The sequence below is a fragment of the Mycteria americana genome, chromosome 1, assembly GCF_035582795.1.
Source record: "Mycteria americana isolate JAX WOST 10 ecotype Jacksonville Zoo and Gardens chromosome 1, USCA_MyAme_1.0, whole genome shotgun sequence".
Classification (NCBI taxonomy): domain Eukaryota; kingdom Metazoa; phylum Chordata; class Aves; order Ciconiiformes; family Ciconiidae; genus Mycteria; species Mycteria americana.
The window spans coordinates 149,926,501-149,946,802 of NC_134365.1; the positions used below are offsets into that span (position 1 = coordinate 149,926,501).

At 39.4% G+C, this 20,302-nt stretch overlaps 1 protein-coding gene across 1 annotated transcript in view; it reads left to right on the plus strand.

Annotated features, from left to right (window-relative positions):
- The window catches only part of EIF5B (eukaryotic translation initiation factor 5B), a 37,513-nt gene extending 17,455 nt beyond the window's left edge, over window positions 1-20,058 (plus strand). Inside the window, exons 7-24 of the mRNA XM_075524182.1 lie at window positions 989-1,084; window positions 2,271-2,357; window positions 3,786-3,875; window positions 5,714-6,009; window positions 6,585-6,692; window positions 6,839-6,949; window positions 7,840-7,907; window positions 9,075-9,216; window positions 10,682-10,813; window positions 11,485-11,667; window positions 11,797-11,958; window positions 14,419-14,550; window positions 15,859-15,990; window positions 16,105-16,181; window positions 16,303-16,467; window positions 17,419-17,557; window positions 18,167-18,328; window positions 19,268-20,058. Of these exons, the coding sequence (XP_075380297.1) occupies window positions 989-1,084; window positions 2,271-2,357; window positions 3,786-3,875; window positions 5,714-6,009; window positions 6,585-6,692; window positions 6,839-6,949; window positions 7,840-7,907; window positions 9,075-9,216; window positions 10,682-10,813; window positions 11,485-11,667; window positions 11,797-11,958; window positions 14,419-14,550; window positions 15,859-15,990; window positions 16,105-16,181; window positions 16,303-16,467; window positions 17,419-17,557; window positions 18,167-18,328; window positions 19,268-19,375 (2,390 nt within the window). The 3' untranslated portion in view covers window positions 19,376-20,058. The remainder of the gene's footprint in view (window positions 1-988; window positions 1,085-2,270; window positions 2,358-3,785; window positions 3,876-5,713; window positions 6,010-6,584; window positions 6,693-6,838; window positions 6,950-7,839; window positions 7,908-9,074; window positions 9,217-10,681; window positions 10,814-11,484; window positions 11,668-11,796; window positions 11,959-14,418; window positions 14,551-15,858; window positions 15,991-16,104; window positions 16,182-16,302; window positions 16,468-17,418; window positions 17,558-18,166; window positions 18,329-19,267) is intronic.
- The last annotated feature ends 244 nt before the right edge of the window (window positions 20,059-20,302 follow it).

The window sequence follows — 20,302 nt, forward strand, 5'->3', positions numbered from 1 at the left end:
TTTGTGGCTAAGAAAAGAAATGAATTCCTGAGTGCTGAGTATCCTTCTTTTTGTGTTTGTAGAGAACACTATCTGACGTTTTGCTGGTAGGTGGATGTGTAAGGGTAAGAATCTCTGTAGCTAGTAAAATGTTTGGAGCTCTTAAACATACACAAAGGCCATTTCTCTTCAGCTGTTTCTGTAGTTATTAGAATCCTTCTATTTTTGTCAAATCTGCACTGTAAATCACACAGTACCTGAAGGAATTTCGAGTGTTTCAGAAGGTGCAGCAGTAATTAAATTATTAATTTGTCTTTGCACCAAACTTCTGTTTTTGAATCCCTTCCAACATTACAATGCTGTCTTTCTGGTGAAGTGAAGATGAAGCTGATGAATTGAACCTGGTATTATTTTAATACCTAAAAACACTTATGTTGTTAAAAATCCCAAAAAACAAACTCCAAAAAAACAACTAAACAAACAAAAACAAAAAACCACCCCCCCCCCCCCCAGCACTGAGCAAAAGGGAAAATATTATCTACTGAACAACATAAACTTTTAAGAAGAGCTGTACCTCTTAGCTGGTCCAAATTCTCTGAAACTAGGATGACTGGCAGGCTGGTTTGAAGTTAGTTTTAGCATACCAGGCTTTAAATTGACATACGCTTGTTAAACCTGAGATACGTGTGTTCGTGAAATCCTATGTAAGTATGTGATAGCTTCAAACCTGGAGTCTTAGGATCAGATCTCCCCCCCCCCCCCCCCCCCCTTAGTAGTAATAACTTCTTTTTGAGAGCATTCAGCGTATCTGAAGCACTATACTTTGCTCAAGTTTTGCAGCTTTTGAAAATCAGACTTTTTAAAAAGATAAAATACGCATTGAACCTACTTTCCACTCCCTTCCTTCCACCACCTTGCAATTCCGGAAGACATGTTCTCATTTAAACCAAAGCTTATGTTTAGTAATTAATCACCTGGATTTTCTTTCTAACAGTTTTTTTTTTTGCAGGTGTTGAAGTGCCATCCAAAGACTCTGTGCCAAAGAAGAGGCCAATATATGAAGACAAAAAGAAAAAGAAGCAGCAGCAGCCGGAAAATAAAGAAGGTGTGGTTTGCATATAGGGATACTTAATAGATTAGTCACATTTCTGGAAGTGTTTGTGAAATAAATCAGCTAATCCTAAACTAATTGCACTTCAGGGTGCCTCTGAGGTTCTTTTGACACCCCTACTCTGACATGCAAGTGCTGATGTATTAGGATCCTAAAGTTGATTTGAAGACTGCTCACTTAATCCTTTGTTTTACAATCTACTTGACTTATTTTTTTTTCCTAACCTGGGTATTTTCTTTAGAATTTCTAATTGTTGAAGTTGTACAGAATGTAAAGGCCTTTTACAAATATGAGGTTGAATGCTTTGTGTGCATATGTAGGTTAAATATAATGTAGTGTAAGTAATAATGACTTGTAATTAAGTCTAAGTTAATGTTCCAGGATGAAAAGGGATTGATCCTAGTTTTAGTTCTTTTAAGTTGGAGACAATTTTTTTGGTGTGTTTGTTTTCTTGTATATAAAACAGTTTTCAGTTTCCAGGACATGAGTAGTTCAGAGAGCTTGCATTTTTGAAAACCTAGAATTTATTGCACTAGTTAGACATAGGGTGAACATGTCAGAATTTTTTACTTTTGTGCTTCATGGTTTTCCTGTGGGGGTATTACTGTGGCTCTTCTCGAGACTATTCCTTAGTTTAAACAAAACAAAACCCCCTTGCATCAGGTTTTTTTTGTTATTTAGCTGGGTTTTTTTTTTACATTCAACATGGAGTTATGTGGCTACTTACCACTTAAGAAGGTCTGTGTGTAAAGAATTGAGAACAGAGAACAGTGCTCATCTGAATTGTATCAGTGCCTTTTTTTTTTTAATCACTGGATGGAACAGTAGAGCAAGAATGGGTAGTTCACTAGTATTCATTTTCTCTTGTCTTTTACAGAAAGTGAGTTTTTTTCAATGTTCAAAAGCAATGGTAATCCTCTTAGCCAATAACTGACCTATCACATAAATCTGTTTCACTGCTTAGAAAGCCAAATGTTTTTCAAATAAGCCACATGCTCTAACTTTTGTTTTAGCTCAGTCAGTGGGCGTTCAGTTAGTTTGGTATTAAATAAATTCAGATTTTGTTTACTTCTAACACCACAACTTAAAAATAGAACTTAAATGTGAAGCTGTATGTCTGTCTAAGTTGGTTTGCACTTTGAAAGAATGTAGCAACCAATTTGCTTTCTTGCAATTTCAGAAAGTGTGGAGGTAACTTCCCCAGCTGAAGATGCTGTAGAACTGGAAACACCAGTAAAAGAAGAGACTCCTCTTCCAGTAGAGCCAGGTTAATAGTAATGCTAATAAACTTAAAACACATAATAAGACTGTGTGGCAGTACTGCATGGTAGGTATCATACCTTGTTGGATGGGGGCTGAGTGGCCATCCTTTCTTGAGGCAGTTGCTGTTTTTTTCTTTTCCTAAGGGAGGAACTGATGGAATTTTATGGAATAAAAAGGCATGAAGCTTCAGAATGAGACTGTAAAGGTCCCTTATTCTGGGTGAACTCCCGCTTTCAATTGGCTTAGGCAGCTATCTCAAATAAGTACATTCAGTGCCTTATGATTAGCTCCCTTGACTTTTCATTTGCTTTCTAAAAGGCTGTTTTGTCAGTGGTTAGGTGGGGGTGGAGAGGAAATATGCTGCTTCTAGTATTGATACTGCAATATTCACAGTGATTGTGTTCTTGATCCCAAATGTTTTGCTTTCACAAGTGCTGAATGCAGTGGATATGGGTTAGCTTGTGAAATTGAGTATCAGCATAGCAAGTGGTGATTGCCCTCATTTTTGCCCCCACACAGTACTTGTTTTGGCAAAGTCACATTGTACTGGACTTCTTCCTCAGCAAGGAGACTGTTTCAATTTTTACCCTTATTCTTAAGTCAGACAAATACTGACAAAATTTCCAGCCTTTTGAAAACTAATTCTAGCTTGACTTCTCTTGATGGAGCAATTCCATTGCCATACAAGAGAAGGACTCGCTGGCAGAACATTAGTTCCCAGTTAATATTCTAGCAGTCTGGAACTTACACTTGATTTCAAAGAGCTGAAATGTCATGACACTCCATGTGCTGCAACATATATATTGTTTAATGCCTCTTTTGGAGAGGGTTAAAAGTTTGCATTTTTCCATTTGTCTGTTAAGAGCTGCAGTCTCTTCATATATCTGGCTGAATTCCTGCTGGAATGAATGTATTTAATGCTTCTGGAATCCATGTGTAATTATGTTAAGGCACCTGGAGTCCTAAGATAGCACATTTTATAGTCAGTTTGTTATTTTCCCACTAATTAAAATTAATACTGTAACCCAACTTGTTTTCTTGTTTCTCTGTCACTTTGTTACACATGGCTAACTGTTAATTGGGCAGCTCCTTTCAAGGAATGTGGTTGTGGTAGAGGTTTGCGTGGCATGCATTATGCAGGCACTTGCATGATATGCAGACAGGAAGTAGATGAGTAGTTTAGCTATGTCTTCCAAAAATATCTTCTGCTATGCAAAGATGCTAGCACTATAAGATTTTGTGGAGAGAACTGAAGGTTATTTCTTAAGTATGCAGCATTTTCTGTTTTGGGAACATGGAGATAATTTGGTAGAATTATGGTAGCAGCAAACTTGTAAGTTGCAGTTGTCAATATGTCAAAGGAAGTGGCATTTTAAAATGTTGTATGTTGCTGGGCTGTTTCTTTCTTTTCCTTTAATGTTGGATTTCTTAGTTTCAGAAGAAAAGGAGGAAGAAGAAGAAACAGAAGATGCGGGTTTGGATGACTGGGAAGCTATGGTTAGTGATGAAGATGGAGAGAAAGGTGGGCATGGAAATTCCAAACGGATACTTTTTCTGACTAAGAGGTTTCTTTGGGCTGAGTGTTTTGTTTCTGTAGAAAACAATATTGTATTTAGATTCTCTCCCTGCTGGATTAGATAAATTGTGAGGCAAGTGTAATGACAAATAGATATAAGATCCCCTTCTCAAAGGCAGAGCTTTCAGAAACTGCACAAATACTGCTGAAGCAGACCCTTTGGAAATACTGATATGTGCAGTTATCACCTAAAATAAATCAGTTGGAATTTTTTGTTCGTTTTTATGGGAGTAAAAATCCTTTCCTCTTAATATGTGCTTAAACCACCTCTGGGAGTTCAGGGAAACCTTTTACCGGGTACTGTATTTCTCTAGTAACCATTCCAAAGCTGTAACAGTTTTACTACACAAATCTGGCAACGTCTAGGAGAGTACCCTTGAGGCAAGTTCTCAAAGAAGTGGGGGACTAAGATGGTGTGAAGGTTAGTGTGCATACATTATAGTAGGTTCTAGATACCTTCTCTCATGTGCTTCTTTGAGAGGCAGGTGTGGAAGAAAGGGAAGAATGGCCAGAACGTTCATATTCCTGCGGCTATATGCCAAAGCCCATATTCTGTCTGTGTCCACCAGCGATGTTTATGGGGAAGTTAGAGCTGTGCAAGAATGCAGGGATAACTTCTCACGTGTTTTCTTCCAGTGGTGGAGAAAGCTGTATTGCTGTGAGTCTTCCTGAACAGAAGTTGATTACTGTTCTTAGTGCTTCCATGATGTGTCTTCATTGTTTCTTGAGATCAAAGACAATTCACCAAGTATTTTTTTACTTGCTCAGCCCTATACTTCCAGCACTGGTGCTTTCAAATGTAATGCTTTATATATATATATATGTACAGCAGTAAGGATTTTATTTCAGCACAAGTGTGTGTTTCTGTGGTGCTGGACTGTTCTACGTGGAGTACTAAGAGCTGCTCACCTTCTTGAAAGTCTGTTTTAGTCTGTTGCCAGTCTCCTGGGGAGAATGTCACATCCCGCTTCTTGCTGCTTGGATTTGAAGGATATGCCAATGTGACCTAGAGAAAGAGCCTTCCTAGGAATTAGATGTAGTGTATTACTAAGCTGATGGACTTTCAGCATAGCAAGAAAACATAACTAATCTCTAAGATCAGTGAGCATCCTAGCAGCTCTGTAAGGAAGAGAATGCATGGCTTTAAAGTGTTCATTAGCTTGTCTCTTATGGTTTTGCAAGTATGATAAACAGGAAGCTTTCAAAGAAGGAAAATTACTTCTTTTTGTTTACTGAAGAATTTCTCTGAAAAATATTAATCTTCTCTGAACAGTCTAGGAAAATGTTAAGATGAGACTTTTAAAGATGTAGAAGAGACCATTTGTTCTGATTGTTACTTTTGCTTAAGTGTGCGTTCCTGATGAATAATATGCAGAATCCATATTGTGTTGAATTTGGAGTATTTTGGCTTTCTGTATAAAGGTGTTAGTGCATTCATTCCTTTATGAAGTGCACACAGCTTTAAAGAATGTCACTTCATCTGAGTATCCGCCAATTATGTCGAGCGTTAAGTGTGCTGATAATATCATTCCTCCCCCCACCCCAAACTCACTCTGCTTGCACAGTTTCTAAACACAGGCCAGCAGCTCTGAACATGAAACACTTTTTTTTTTAAATTTTATATTTAAAGTTGAAAAATGATCTTGACTAGCACTTCCTGAATGGAACCTACTCTGTCCTCACTCGTCTATAGTAGTCTCTCTTTGGGTTTTTTGTTGCACTCTCCCCCACAAGTGTGAATTTAATACAGACTTTTTACTTTAGATTTTGGGGTTTTTTGGCAGAGAGCAAACCTGTCCACATTGAAGTCAAAGAACAAAATGAAGTGGATGAGGAAGAGGAGGAGGAGGAAGATGAGGAGGAAGAGGAAGAAGAGAGTGAAGAATCTGAAGATAGTGAAGGGAGTGAAGATGAGGATGAAAAGACTTCAGATGAGAGAGAGGCAGACTCCCAAGCTATTGGAAAACAATCTATGGAAAAAAAGCCCAGCAAGGAAATTAGCTCTGATTCTGAGTATGACTCTGATGATGACCGCACTAAGGAAGAGCGTGCTTATGACAAAGCTAAACGGAGAATTGAGGTATTGAGATACAGCTTTATTGAACAGCGGGACTCTTGTGTTGTATAAGAAACAAGTTAATCTTCAGTTCATTGAAAGGTGTTTTAACCATATTTGTCAATGATGGCTGTGTCATGATTTAGGCAGGTCCAGACAAGTTGATCACAAAGAATGTGCGCTTCAGTGTCGTTCCCCTCTACCTCTCCCCCTCCTGGAGAAAGAGGGTTTTATCCTTTACAGATAGATATTTCAAAGTTTTAAAAGATGTATTTCTAAACTGTTCAACGTTTTTGTGGCTGCTAATATCCTCGGTTTCCTTACCCAAGATCCTTCTTCAGAATGCGCCATCAACAAAGCTACATATTAGTGGATATAATAACTTAGCCTAATAGACTGTAACCAAAAACCAAACAAACAAGAACTTAACTGTTAGTTGTAAAGTTTTGATTTGCCAAAAGAGGGATGACAGACCTTGAATTGCCTTGAAAATTTAAGTCCCTCAGTTAACTCTGTTTTATGTATATATGTAATCAAGTCAAGAGGTGAGCTGTGGTTTTTGGTTTATACTTACCAATTTTTATGTGTCTTTTACATAGAAACGACGAGCTGAAAACAGCAAAAATATGAACACTGAAAAGCTCAGAGCACCAGTTATCTGTGTTCTGGGGCATGTAGATACAGGCAAGACCAAAATTTTAGATAAGGTAAGATGTGGAATGTGAAGGCACTGCCTGTGCATCTTGTTTATGCATATGTGTTTTTGGTTGAAAATAGAAAGAATTAAAGTGTACTCAAAGAGATGACTTTAGTCTCTTACATGTAAGTATTTCTGGTCTTTTTTTGTCTCTAGCTTCGCCATACTCATGTACAGGACAGTGAAGCTGGTGGTATCACTCAGCAGATTGGTGCGACTAATGTTCCCCTTGAAGCTATTAATGAGCAAACTAAGATGGTGAAAAATGTAAGTTATAGCACTTCAAAGGCTGTTTTTTAAAAAATATGAAAAGTAAACCAGTTAAAGCCTTGTGATATTTCCTGACATGGGCAGATGTACTTTTCCTCCCGTCTCTAATATTGGGGTTGATTTGTTTTTTAATTCCTATCCTCTTCCCCTGCTCTGCCCCAAGGGGAGGCTGTCTCATTTTTCATTTTAGTTGATACATTTGGTTTCAGTTAATGCGTTGCCACTTCTTCAGAAAAATACACAAATACTGCTTACTCTGTTCTGGACAGTACCCATATGTACATAGACTGCTAATTTGTCAATGTTTTGATTGTAAATTGAGACTTTTGAAACTTACTGCGTATATTTTCTGTTAAAAACTTGCCTTTTTACTGTGTGTACTGAAATTCGGCCAATTCCTGGGTGACGAATTTTATTGTGTTACAGAAATAGTAACTGTTCTGTATTGCTTGTCTTGGATACTATATCCTATTTTGCTTGCAGCAGCTGACTGAAAAACCTTGGTAGTGATGGCTTTTTCCAAGATTTTACTCAATTTATTAAAAATGTAAAGTCAGTGGAGAGGAAGAAATGTTCAAGGCAGAATGATAAATCTCACTAGCTGCAACTGTTTTTTCCTCTGTAGGCCGCCTTGTCTTACAAACTTTAGCTGAGCTTATGGCCACTTGATACCTAGGGGAATGTGCTGCATCATTTTTTTTTTTTTTTTAATATTGAAATAAGCTTTGACTGATTTGGTTTATGGAGGGTGCTGGCCTTTCTTGAAATATGTGTCTGGATTTTTGAAGTGAAGGCTGTCAGTAGTGCTGCCAGCTCTTAGGTGTGTGTGTTTTTTTTTTTTCTTCTTGTGTAATCTTTACAAGATGGCTAATATTTTGAAATGTTAGTTTGACAGAGAGAACATAAAAATTCCAGGCATGCTGATAATTGACACTCCAGGACATGAGTCTTTCAGGTAATGTTTTCTCACAATATAGTACTTCCCAGAAGTGATGGCTAAAGCATCTGGATATATTTTTAACAAAGTGCTAGGTCTTTGCCTAATCCTTTGTGTTTCTTCTCACTTGGAAAAAACTAAACAAAACAAAACCAAACCTAAAGTAGAGGAATAAGTGGATTTGCTTACTTTGCAGGTGCTTTTTATATCTGGTTAATTGCTGGCCTTTTATATCTGATTAATTTTCTGTTTTCATGCCAATTGAGCCGTGAATATCTGAAAAAGCATGTAAATAACTTTTTTCTCAATAGTTAGTGTAAGAGGAAAGACGGAAGCAGGAAGCTAGCTGGAGAAGAAAAGGTGAGGATTTCAGGTGACCTAAGTACTCTGCTATGAAGAATTAAAACTTCAGTCCTAGCCTCTAGGTCATAGTGTCCCAGTTAAGGTAACTGAGTTTGTAAGACTGGAAGTTACCAATTGCATAAGGCAGCTGATTCTTAGCAGAGATCATATGCTGTCTAGGAACACCAGTGGCATGCAGGCAAGCCACTAAATCAACTTTTAAGTTTAAAACATGGTATGCACAGCTGTACTCACTGAGGTAGTGGTTGGGTGAAATCCCCAAACAGAAGGATTAAGACTTTGATGTGACATTCTTAAACATAAACCTGTGCAAGCATTGAAATGCCAGGTCTTAGGGCACTTGGTAATGTTCTGATCAGCTCCTTGGCATCATACCACTTACAGCTCTTCATCTTCTAGCCAGATTTTGTTTGGCACCAAAGATGTCTGATAATCTTAGTGTTTATGTAGTATTATATAATAAACAATCTTGTTCAGATTTTGCACTCCTGTATTTCACTGTAACGTTCTCAATTCTCATTCAGAAAAAATCAGAACATACCTAAACTTGTAAAAATACATAATAATAGGAAAACTCCTGGGAGAATAATAGTTTCTTATTTTTGCTTACACATACTCTAATATATTCTGTTAAATGGAATTTACACAGTGTGATTTGAATATCTTTTTTATATAGTTTACATTTTTGAGGGAAAAATAACTACTTGATCAGCTTTAGCTTTTTGTCGATCAATGTAAGTTTGACATAGTATTTGGTATTTTTATTACAGTTCTGTTGCTACATGACTGATTTTTTTTTTTTTCTCTCTTTTAATGTCACAGCAATCTAAGAAATAGAGGAAGCTCGCTCTGTGATATTGCTATACTTGTAGTTGACATCATGCATGGTTTGGAGCCGCAGACAATTGAATCAATAAATCTGTTGAAATCGAAGAAATGCCCCTTTATAGTAGCTCTCAACAAGGTAGGATAGCTTTTTACTCTAATAGTGTGTTTTTTCTACTCCAATAGTGTATTTGGCATCTGACAATTTTCTGGTTAATTCCATGAACTTGAATTGTTTGTGTAAAGTCTGAAGCAGTGGTTCTTAAATCCTCTCTGTTGCATTTTTCATGTCCTCGATACCCCAATGGCTTTACAGGAGCTTTGCAGAACAATCTGTCAGTTCTTCTCAGAGTCCTTACTGATAAGTTTCTTTACCTTATGTAACTGCCACATATGGTTCACACTTTTGGAAGCTGTACTTCAGTTGTGGTTTTTTTCTTGCACCTACTTGTATGGATTTCTGTGCATTTTCTGATAAAATTGAAAGATAAGCTTCATGTTGAAAAGTCTTACTTTATTTTAGCTACTGATACTTGTTAGTTTGACTTGGAGACAAGCTGGCTTTTAATCTCATGGAACAGTAGTGTTGACCACTGGTGGGAAGTATTTCAGGCTCTGCAATATTAGATGGTAAAGACAGTTATTTTCAGCCTTGTTTTTAGGAATCCCGTGCATGAGAAATTACGCTGGCTGTTTGTGATGACTTATATGAATTATAATAAGGAAATTACTTGTGTCCAATGACTTTGGATGCTGACAGAGAACTTACAGAAGGGTATTTATGTGCAGTGTAAAAATTGCAGTATACTTTAAAAAATGAAATGAGCGTTAAGATTGAAGGTTGTTGAAACTGAGGAGGCCATTATCTCCTTGCTGAAAACATCTGCTTTTTTAAAAAAACTATTGGATGGAGAGGTGTTAAGGCCTACAGTGAGCCTGAGATTAAATAGCCAAAGGTTTTTGCATTTCAGGTTTTAGTTCTTGTAGTTCTAACCTATTTGACCAGGTTATAATACATTTTTTAAAGATGTAGTTTTGATTTGTACAGCAAGTGTAATAGCTCCTTGGACTAAGTCCATCCTGCTTTGAAAACTTACTTAGGGAAGCATTTCTGAAGTATGCAATTGTGTCTTTTGAACAACTACCCTGTGATCCCTTCTCTGTAGCAACATGGGAAAGAGTCCAAATTCACCAGTAAGTTTTAAAAGTTCTTTGTAAAACTAGTAGTCTCTTTTCAGGAAAAAAACCCCTTTTTTTTGTGTACGTGAAGCTATATATAGGTCTCTTTCTTGTGGATGTTTTACCATAAACTTGACGTAATTAATGTCTATAAACTTTTCCCATATCAACCTAGATTATTATGGCTTGAATTTTTAAAACCTGAAGTAGTATTGCTGTCATGAAATACTGTCCAATATTGGGTAAATACATAAACAGAGATAAATATAGCAGCTAAAGCAAATAAAAAGATTTAATTTGATTACTGGAGCAAATAGATGGCTAGCTATGTTGGCTGGTAAAGTATTTCTCACAGATGATGTGGCATAAGCATGAATATGCCCTTTAGTAAGCTGCGTAAGATGACGTATTACTGTATTTTCAAGATTGATAGGTTATATGACTGGAAAAAAAGTCCAGATACAGATGTAGCTGTCACCTTAAAGAAGCAGAAAAAGAATACGAAAGATGAATTTGAAGAACGTGCAAAAGCTATCATAGTGGAATTTGCGAAACAGGTAAGCTGGAATATTCAAGGTTCTTTGGTTAACAAAAGTGATAATAAAGGTGGTGGGTGGTGTGGTTTATGTGTGGGGTGTTTTGTGTGGGTTGCTTTTTTGTGTGTGTATGGTGTTTTGTGTGTGGGGGGGAAACCCCCAAACCTGGAGTATCAAGAAAACTGTCACACCTCTTCTGACACATCAGTGTTTACCTCTCATAAACCAAACTTCGTTGTTGCTAAATTAATCTGTTTTAACTGCTCCATTCTTAGAGTGATAGTTTGGAGAAAAGCAGCAGCTAATTGCTGTGCGTGGTCAATGGAGTCATGAATAGCAGATTAAGTTTTCTGTCCCTATTCTTTCTCTGGGAATAGCCTGAGAGAATCCCATCTGTCTCTTGTACCCTTGGATGCTGGCAGGGCATGAATCGCATCAGTTCTGGGAACTTCTGTTGGCAACATACAATGCTGTCTAGAAGCTAGATGTGGTAATTAGCTTTGTAGAGTTATCCCATGCTGCTTCCAAGTGTGGGTTGAGGCTTCATGTTCCATAGCATACTGTCAGTAACAATGTTTTTTTAAAAATTGGGGTTTAAAAAATGATATAGTAATTGACTGGGGTTGAATGGTACTGTTCATACTGAAGTGTATATATGTTTTTCCCTATATAACTATTAATCCTGATTCCAGGGCTTGAACGCTGCCTTGTTTTATGAGAATAAGGATCCCCGCACTTTTGTTTCTCTTGTACCTACCTCTGCTCACACAGGGGATGGCATGGGGAGTCTGATAGCTCTTCTCGTTGAGCTAACGCAAACTATGCTGACCAAGAGACTGGCTGAGTGTCAGGAGCTGAGAGCTCAAGTCATGGAGGTAATTCAGCAGCTGTTCTTTGAAATTCATCTAGAAATTTCTCCCTTCCCTGCCCCCTTCTTCCTGGTTAAAAAAAGGTGTGTTTGAAGTGCTTAAATAGGGAGTAACTTTTTTCCCCCTTTCCTTCAGGTTAAAGCACTGCCAGGTATGGGCACTACCATAGATGTTATTTTGATTAATGGACGCCTGAAAGAAGGAGACACGATTATTGTTCCTGGGGTAGAAGGTCCTATAGTAACTCAGATTAGAGGTCTTCTGCTACCTCCTCCTATGAAGGAGCTACGAGTTAAGGTATGGAAACTGGTTAGTGCATTGACATTTAGAGAAGATTTAGAACCAGAAAAAAACCCCAAGTTTTATAAAAAATGAGAATGTAGTAGAGGGAAGTTATATTAGCAGTATCTGAGGATGACTTAAAGGGGAAGACAGCGCACATGTCGTGGTTTTGTGAATGTACTTGTATATACCTGTTGTTGTGTGTGTTATAACAGTGGCAAAGAAAAGGATCAAGGAATTGCCTTGCAGTGAGGATTAAGATGTGTATGCTTTAATTAAGGGATTCAAGCATGTGGCTATGTGTGAGAGGGGGATACCCATCTTAAATGGAAATTGGAGTGTACTAGTACAGTGACTTCTGAGTTAAAGTATATATTATTAGTGAAAGTGGTGTTTTAAGAACTAAAATCATATACACTTAGATTTGAGAAAAGTGAACAAGTGAGTTTCTAGGAGTAGTTGGTGAGTGGTGGTGACCAGGACCTCTGCAGAACCTGCAGCCTTTTGTCATTTTCAAGAGTTGTTGGAGGTTTTGCTGCCCTACTCTTAATAGATTGAGGAGAGACACTGAATTTGAGATCCTGCCTGTATTGCTTTCCATGAAAGGAAGAGGAGAGCCACAGAAACTGAAGGCTATAAATACATACATTAATGTTAATACATACAATTCAAAGATGATGAAAAGAACTGCTCCGATTTTTCCTGTTTAAAATAGAAGGAATAAGTGTCTGCACAGATTTTGCTTAAGGCAAAGAAAACCATACAGATAACCTAGGTGAATGTAATAGGACAGGCCTTAAGGTTTGGTTTAGCAGTGGAAAACTAGTGTTGGGGTCCTAATCTAAGGCCATAACAATTGTGGTGTGCTTCATTTCATTGGAGAACTGTGTACCTGCAGGCTGCTGTAGTCCTTAGTGTTTAATCTAGTTCCTTCCTGCAAACTTACTACTACTTTACAGGAGTATGTAATAATTGCTGGGGCCTGGGTTGACATTGGCATTCACTCTCTGCTGTGGTGATCCTCTGTTGCGATACCATTGTGGCCTCAGAGGTGCTGAGGGATGCAGTATTGACATTGAGGTGGAATCTGAGTAAGAGCTTTTTGGTCTGTTTTAGATGGGAAGACAAGAGCCACTCTTTCCACTTGTGTGTATAGCAGTCTAATACACCTGTGGGGTAGGACAGTTGCCTTGGAGAATGTAAGTCAGGCCTCCTGCTCTGGAGTGCACCTTTAGAGTAATAACTTGATAATGGCTAGAGAGTGGCAAAAGGAAAATTGACTTCTGTGCTTAGGTTATGTTCTCTGCTTTGTTGGAAGCTCTTGAACATATTCTGGTACTGTGAGGAATGAATTGAAAGCATTTCTATTTGCTTCCCTTTAAAGCAGAAGATAAACTGGTGTGTGAAACTCTTATGAGAATGAAGGGGTTTTTTTGTGGGACTGAATAGCAACGTAACAGATCACAGTTTCCCATCAACAAGATCTTCAGATGAGTTTCTGCACTTTGGTGGGAGATGGAGTATAGAGTACCAGCACCAAGATGAAGAACACTGGATTTGGGAACCTTCCCCACCCTCCTTTAGCTGGGGAAGTGGATCTAGGGGAGCTGGTTTGTTTTTTTTGTTTTGTTTTTTTTTTTTTTTTTGAAGCAGGCAATGAGGATGCATTTCGATTCAGCCTGTCTATGGGGAATTGTCATCCTTGAAATAAGACCCAGATTTTGGGTTGGACAGCTAAAGAATAGAGGCTTGTAGAACAAAGTGCTTACTGAGGAAGGAAGCTGCCTTGCAGTTTCAAGAAAAGGATGGCACATCTAAACAAAAGAAATGAAGAAACAAACCAGAAAATCCCTCCAATGTTGATTTAAAGGTCTTCAGAAATCACTGCTTCTGTGATGCCTTAGAACCATGCCCTGAGTGGGGAGAGACCTTGGAGGTTCCCCTGGGTTGGGGAGGAGCACGTGGGAAATTGACCATGGAACTACATACATGAGAAGACTGGATGGGAGGCCTCCAGTGGGAGAATGAGACGGCTCTTCCTGCACAGAGCCTTGGGCTGCATCAGCTAAGCTTTAGTGCTTTAGCTGAGCTGTCCGCATCTTCCCCTTACTTCTCTATGGGGCTGAACTGGTGGTGTTTTTAGTGAGCAGCTGCCTATCACTGCTTGCTCTTTTCTAGTATATATTCCTTTTTGCCAGCCTCCTCTGTTCTTAGATGATTCCCCCTGCCCTGCACCCCTTGGCGGGGGGCCGTGAGGGGTGGTTTGGGAAGGTATCTGATGGGAGAGGAGCATGCAGACTGAAACGTGCATGCCAGTACTGTGAAGCAGAGAAAATCACTGATGAAAGATGGGAGCTGCTGGTCATGCTGTCTGCTGTGCTTGCTGATGGCAAGTTCTTTAGCTGCTCAGCACTACTTTGTGTTGCTGTGTAGCATTTACATGAACTCTTTGCTATTGTGTATTCTCCTTTTCAGAACCAGTATGAAAAGCACAAAGAGGTCGTTGCTGCTCAAGGGGTGAAGATTCTTGGGAAAGATTTGGAAAAAACATTGGCTGGTTTGCCATTGCTTGTAGCTTATAAAGAGGATGAAGTCCCAGTCCTCAAGGTGAGATGGCTAATGTTGAAATAAGACACTTAAACTGAAGGTAACTGAGTTCTCTGATGAAGCTCATTCAAATGTTGAGAGCTCACTATGCAAGTAACTTGCTGCTTTTGGTTGCGTTTTTAAAAACTGTTACAATAACATGCTGTAGCCTTGTGTCCCTGTGAAGCTTTAGTGCGGTGATGGTTTCAGTATCTTGAGGCTTAGGTTTTCCCTGATATTTTGCTGGGGTATCTCTGCTGGTAGAATAAGGTTTGAAAACAAGTATCATAGCATAGTTTGACTATATGTTAATTACTGGTTTGGTATTTGTAGTAATTTATGTATATATTTCAATTAAATTATATTAGGCAAATACCTGCTAGTGGAGTTCTTCAAACTATCATAATTGCAAAGCTGATTTAAGACTTCTGTAGTAAATTTATTTTGTGACTTACACTTTAAAAATGGCAGAGGAAAGAATGTAGCTCTCTTAAAACCAAAATTGAGATGAGATGCTCCTGTTCTCCAAAGTCTGGAAGTTAGTTTAAAAAGGAAACTTGCATGTTGATAGTTTACTCTTAACCATAGTTTTACTTTAGCCTTCTGTCTACTTATTCTTGCCTGTAAAGGGAGGTTAATCTTTCAGGTCCTCTAAATACAGACCTTGTTTCTGGGTACATGAGTATGTATGTAAAGTGTACTAGTAGTAGATATGTGAGGCCTTTAAGTAAATGGCAACACCCATTCATCTGGCAGAGGAGAAGACTGAGTGGGTTTAAAAGGTATAGGCTCTTAAATGTCTTTTTTTTTTTTTTTTAACTTCTCTGAAAGCAGCAAAATGGCCTTGCTGCTCTTGTATCCTCTGTTTTGTACCTAGGCCTAAAGAGCGTTCAGGTTCCTTTCCAGCTCATGGCTTTAGGAGCATCTGCTTTTATTGTTGATCCTCAGTTAGGCAACCAAAGATACTGCTGCACACTGTGGGGCATGGGTTCACTCAGTCTTGCTGGTAGAAACTTACAGTGCTGGGGAGAGCAATGTGTAGTCTGCAGAGAAATGTTACTAGCTCCCAAGATGGGCACCTGCTTTGTGTTACATCATCACCTTCTTGCAAAAGCCTCAAGTCTAGTTCAGTATGGACTCTTCCAATGCCAGAAACAAGCAGCAGTATATCACAGGACTGTGCGTGACCTATGCTGTGAGTCTGTAAGTGGGTACCTATCAGCATAGCTGTCACATACTTTCAGCAGCTCATGAACAGAAAGACTTTGTACCCTGAGGCATAATATCAACAGAATTAAAACTTGCTTTGTTTTCTTCTCTTTTCTGAAGGATGAACTAATACATGAACTGAAGCAAACACTGAATGCAATCAAATTAGAAGAGAAAGGTGTTTATGTCCAGGCCTCTACTTTAGGCTCTTTAGAAGCATTACTTGAATTTCTTAAAACATCAGAAGTGCCAGTAAGTACTTCTATGCTGTAGCTGATGTTGTTGTTTCTACATTGTAGTTGATAACTGTTTCCTTTCGACTCAGAAATATTAGTGACTGATTTGTGTGGCTTTCCTCTTCATCAGTATTCAGGAATTAATATAGGTCCTGTCCATAAAAAAGACGTTATGAAGGCATCAGTTATGTTGGAGCATGACCCACAGTAAGTAACTTCTTTGCTTTACTACGTTGGTAAATGTGCGGTGGTGTTTCAGGAACGCCCCTTCCTCAGCTCTGGTTCTATGGTCTGTCTAGTAAACTGTTTGACTTACTTTTACTTACAGATACGCAGTCATTCTGGCGTTCGACGTGAGGATTGAACGTGATGCACAGGAAATGGCTGATAGTTTAGGAGTTCGAATTTTTAGTGCTGAAATAATTTATCACTTATTTGATGCCTTCACAAAATATAGACAAGACTACAAAAAACAGAAACAAGAGGAATTCAAGTAAGTAAGAGCAATCCTATTCTGGATGCTTCCCAAATAAGCGTCTCTTAATTGTTTTATTATAAATGAAATAGCATTTAACTTCTTGTTTCCATGCTATTATTTAGCATGTAGCTCTGAGAAGGAAGGAGAGGAGGAAGAGGATAGGACAATAACTCCAGTCTAAGTGGTGACATCTGGGATTAGGCTTAGTAGGGTGAGAGTTGTGAAGCAGTTACAAGATTTAGCTAAAACTATCATGTAAAATAGTGTATTCTTACTAAGGTTTGCGTTGTATGCTTGGCTTCTGTTCCTAGTTTGTGACAGATGGGTTAGTCTTGCAGAGTTAAGAAACAAAACTAAAGGGATTTGGATTCTATTGTTTCATATTTATGCAATTCCAGTGTACAGGGCTTAATTCTGACTGCAGTAACATGAATATGCAATCATTTAAGAATTTATAGGGACCCAAAATTAATTTTTGGAATCTGTGTCATTGGCTGATCCTCAGTAAAGTAAGGACAGACAAAATAAATGAAAACGTATTTCATTTCATATTGATCCCAATTTGAGCATTCAAACATACGTGTTCACTATACAAACAAAAATCTTGAATTTTTGCAGTCCCTGTGATGGGTTGAGGCAATAATATTTCTATTCCTATGCTCTTCTGAGACTGTAATTGTACTGTAAAATTACTGTTCCTTTGGTCTTGGTCTTAGTTGACTGCCCAAGGCAGTCAAAATAAAATCCATGCCAGCCATGCTTGATTATTGTTCCCTGTAGTTCTTGAAGATCAAGTATTGACTAGAATTAGCAAGGCTGGAAAAGAGTTTTTTCCCTGCTTGATTTCTCCCCAAGTGACGCTCCTGGAATAAATGCCCAGGAAGTGTGGGAGAAGGCAGAACTGTTAATGTCATGTACACTGTTCCAGTATCTATTTCAAAATGCCTTTTCTTTGTCATCTTCCAGGCATATAGCAGTATTTCCTTGCAAGATGAAAATACTCCCTCAGTTTATTTTCAACTCTCGTGACCCAATAGTGATGGGTGTAGTTGTGGAGGCTGGCCAGGTGAAGCAGGGGACTCCCATGTGTGTACCTAGCAAAAACGTAAGTAAGCGCCTCTTCCCAGTGGGCGTTCGATCTGTCTGGTAGTTCCTGGGACGATGCACCAGGAACCGCTTGCCTGCCTTCCCCCAGTATACAAAGTTTTGGTAGGAGATGAGATTTGGACTTTTACATCAAGTCTCTTTCCCGGTGATCCTGCTGTTCTCTGCTGGAACAGAGCTGAGTCCTGTAGTGGGGCACAGCCTCCTGACTGCCACAGGGCCCTGCCAGGAAGCGTGGCTAGAGGGTATTTGTCAGTCAACCTCCCTCCTTCCCTTGCTGCAATTTCTGTAGTGTGATAGAAAGTAACAAGCAAAATTGTCATTCCTGGTAGCTAATAAGGGGGGGAAGTCAACTCCTGACCTTTTAAGGGATAACAAATTGATATCCCATATAGATATGGATGGAACTATGGATGGTTTGATGTCGTTGCCCTTTTCAGTACGATGTGCTTACAGTGCAGCACGTATTGCTTTGCCAGTTCTGAGGTGGCCGCTCTGATAGTGTGGTACTTCATACGAGCAAGCCTGTGTATATAAACAGGAATTTAGAGAAGTGTGTGTGCGCAGGGGTTTTGTGGATGTGTGTTACAGCTTCTTCATTGTATTACAGTTTGTTGAAATTGGAATAGTTACAAGTATTGAAATAAACCATAAGCCAGTGGAGGTTGCGAAAAAAGGCCAAGAAGTATGTGTTAAAATAGAACCTATTCCTGGTGAATCACCGAAAATGTATGGACGACATTTTGAAGCAACAGATATCCTTGTCAGTAAGGTAAAAGCAATCTGCATTTTTGGAGAGGGCTTATGACATAGTGGTAGCTTGCATGAAGTGGAAATGTTGCATGAAGCATGAAAAACATACGCTAGGAACCTTCCATCAGAGACTAACAGACACTTGAAATGGTTTGCGTGTGGCATTGTTCAGCTGAGTTTCTCTGTAGCCTTGTTTTGTAGTAGTGCCCCTCAAGAGGACCGAAGGAATGATGTACTGCAGCTAAAAATACCTTGCAGCTTACTACACCTGAGAGGGTAAAATGCTAAATGAGCTATTTGCATACTGCTCTATGTAGCTGGTGCTCAGAGCAGCTTAGCAGTCCCCCGTGGCATTACAGTGTGATTGTGTTTGCCAAGTTTTGAAATCGTGCGATAAATAGCAATACTTCAGTTGTTCTGGTTCTGGAACACTGGGCTTGGATGAGGAGATGATCCCCTGCTCAGTTTTCCTGCTGTCAGAGGCAAAGCCACAGCTCTCCATGTCCCTAACTGCTTTATGTCGTAAGACACCCCCTGCCACACACGCTGGGGGCATGTACCCACAGATGGGGGGTGAGTAGTCATGGGGGCTTTCAGGTGGAGATGCAGGGCCTGTGACAGGGACTGGGTGCTGGTGCTGTGGGTGCTGGTGCTGTGGGCACTGGGGGAAGCAGGAGATCCTCTCCGGTCACAGGTTCTTGCCTTACCGCACAGGGCACGAGATGGCCTGTGCTTCTGCAGTCTCTGAAGACCAGGTAAGGGGTGTGAGGAGAAAAGGAGGGAAACGAATGTGGGAGGGGTCATGTGGCAGATGAGTAGCAAAACTGGGCTTAGAACAGGCCTTCCCGCTGTGCACACGGGTGCCCTTTCTTCAGACTCGCTGCTTCCAACGCACTGAAAGCTGCCTTGATTAATATGCACGCATATGTTTCTGATGGGTTTGTCTTGTGTATTACAGATCAGTCGTCAGTCCATCGATGCTCTGAAGGACTGGTTCAGGGATGAAATGCAGAAGTCTGACTGGCAGCTTATAGTAGAGCTGAAGAAAGTGTTTGAAATCATCTAGATAACTTTTTACAGCAATGGGGAGGCAGGAATAAACGCCCTTTTCCTGTTCTAAAAGTTACCAACAAAGTCATATATTGAAGACAGTGTTGGATATATGTTTGGGAGGAAAATATGTGGATAAAATGTTTTCCATGAGAAACCAAGAAATTTACACTGGTTTGACAGTGGTCAATTTACATGTTCCCATGGTTCCAATGTGCCTGTTCACCTCTCCTACTGCCCTTCCTAATACTGGCTGCTGTTTTAAAGTTTGCCCTTCCTTCTCTTACACCTTCCTTCCACCCTTTTTCCCTCCCTCTCTCCAAAATAAAATAAAATAAATTGAATTTTTATTACAGAACTAAAGCTCTTTCACTTTTATACTGAGGAGATCAGTACTGCAGTATTTGATTAACCAAGCTTCTGCAGACTTTGTGATTCTTGGGACATTTTTGATGTAAGAAGTACTTCTTTATTTATGCATACCTCTTCCCTTGACTCTCTTTTCCAACATTCTTCTGCTTTGTGCCTATAGAAATTTTTTTAAATAGAAAATTAGGCAATTGGATATTTCTGTATTTGCTTTGTGTGAAACAATGATGTAAAGCATAGTTGGCCGCCTTTTACTGCTTGTACAGTTCATGAAAGTCGACCTGTAATCATTATAACGCAGAGCCGCAAATAAAGGAGATGGACATAGTAGCCCATTTGTTTTACAGTTTGCTTCAATAAACCAAGTTTCACTTTGTGGGCTGTGACAGACGTGGAAATGCCAGACGGAGGCTTGCCTCTCTGTGCTTGGCAAAGTAGTGGAGGCGTGTGCCAGCAAAGGCGTTTCTTCCTCTGGCTTCACTTCTTGCGGAGCGCACGTTGCGCGTGGTGGTGTGATCTCGGTGGCTCATGTCTCTTACCGTGTTCCCGAAGCACCGGAGTTGCAGGCCAGGTG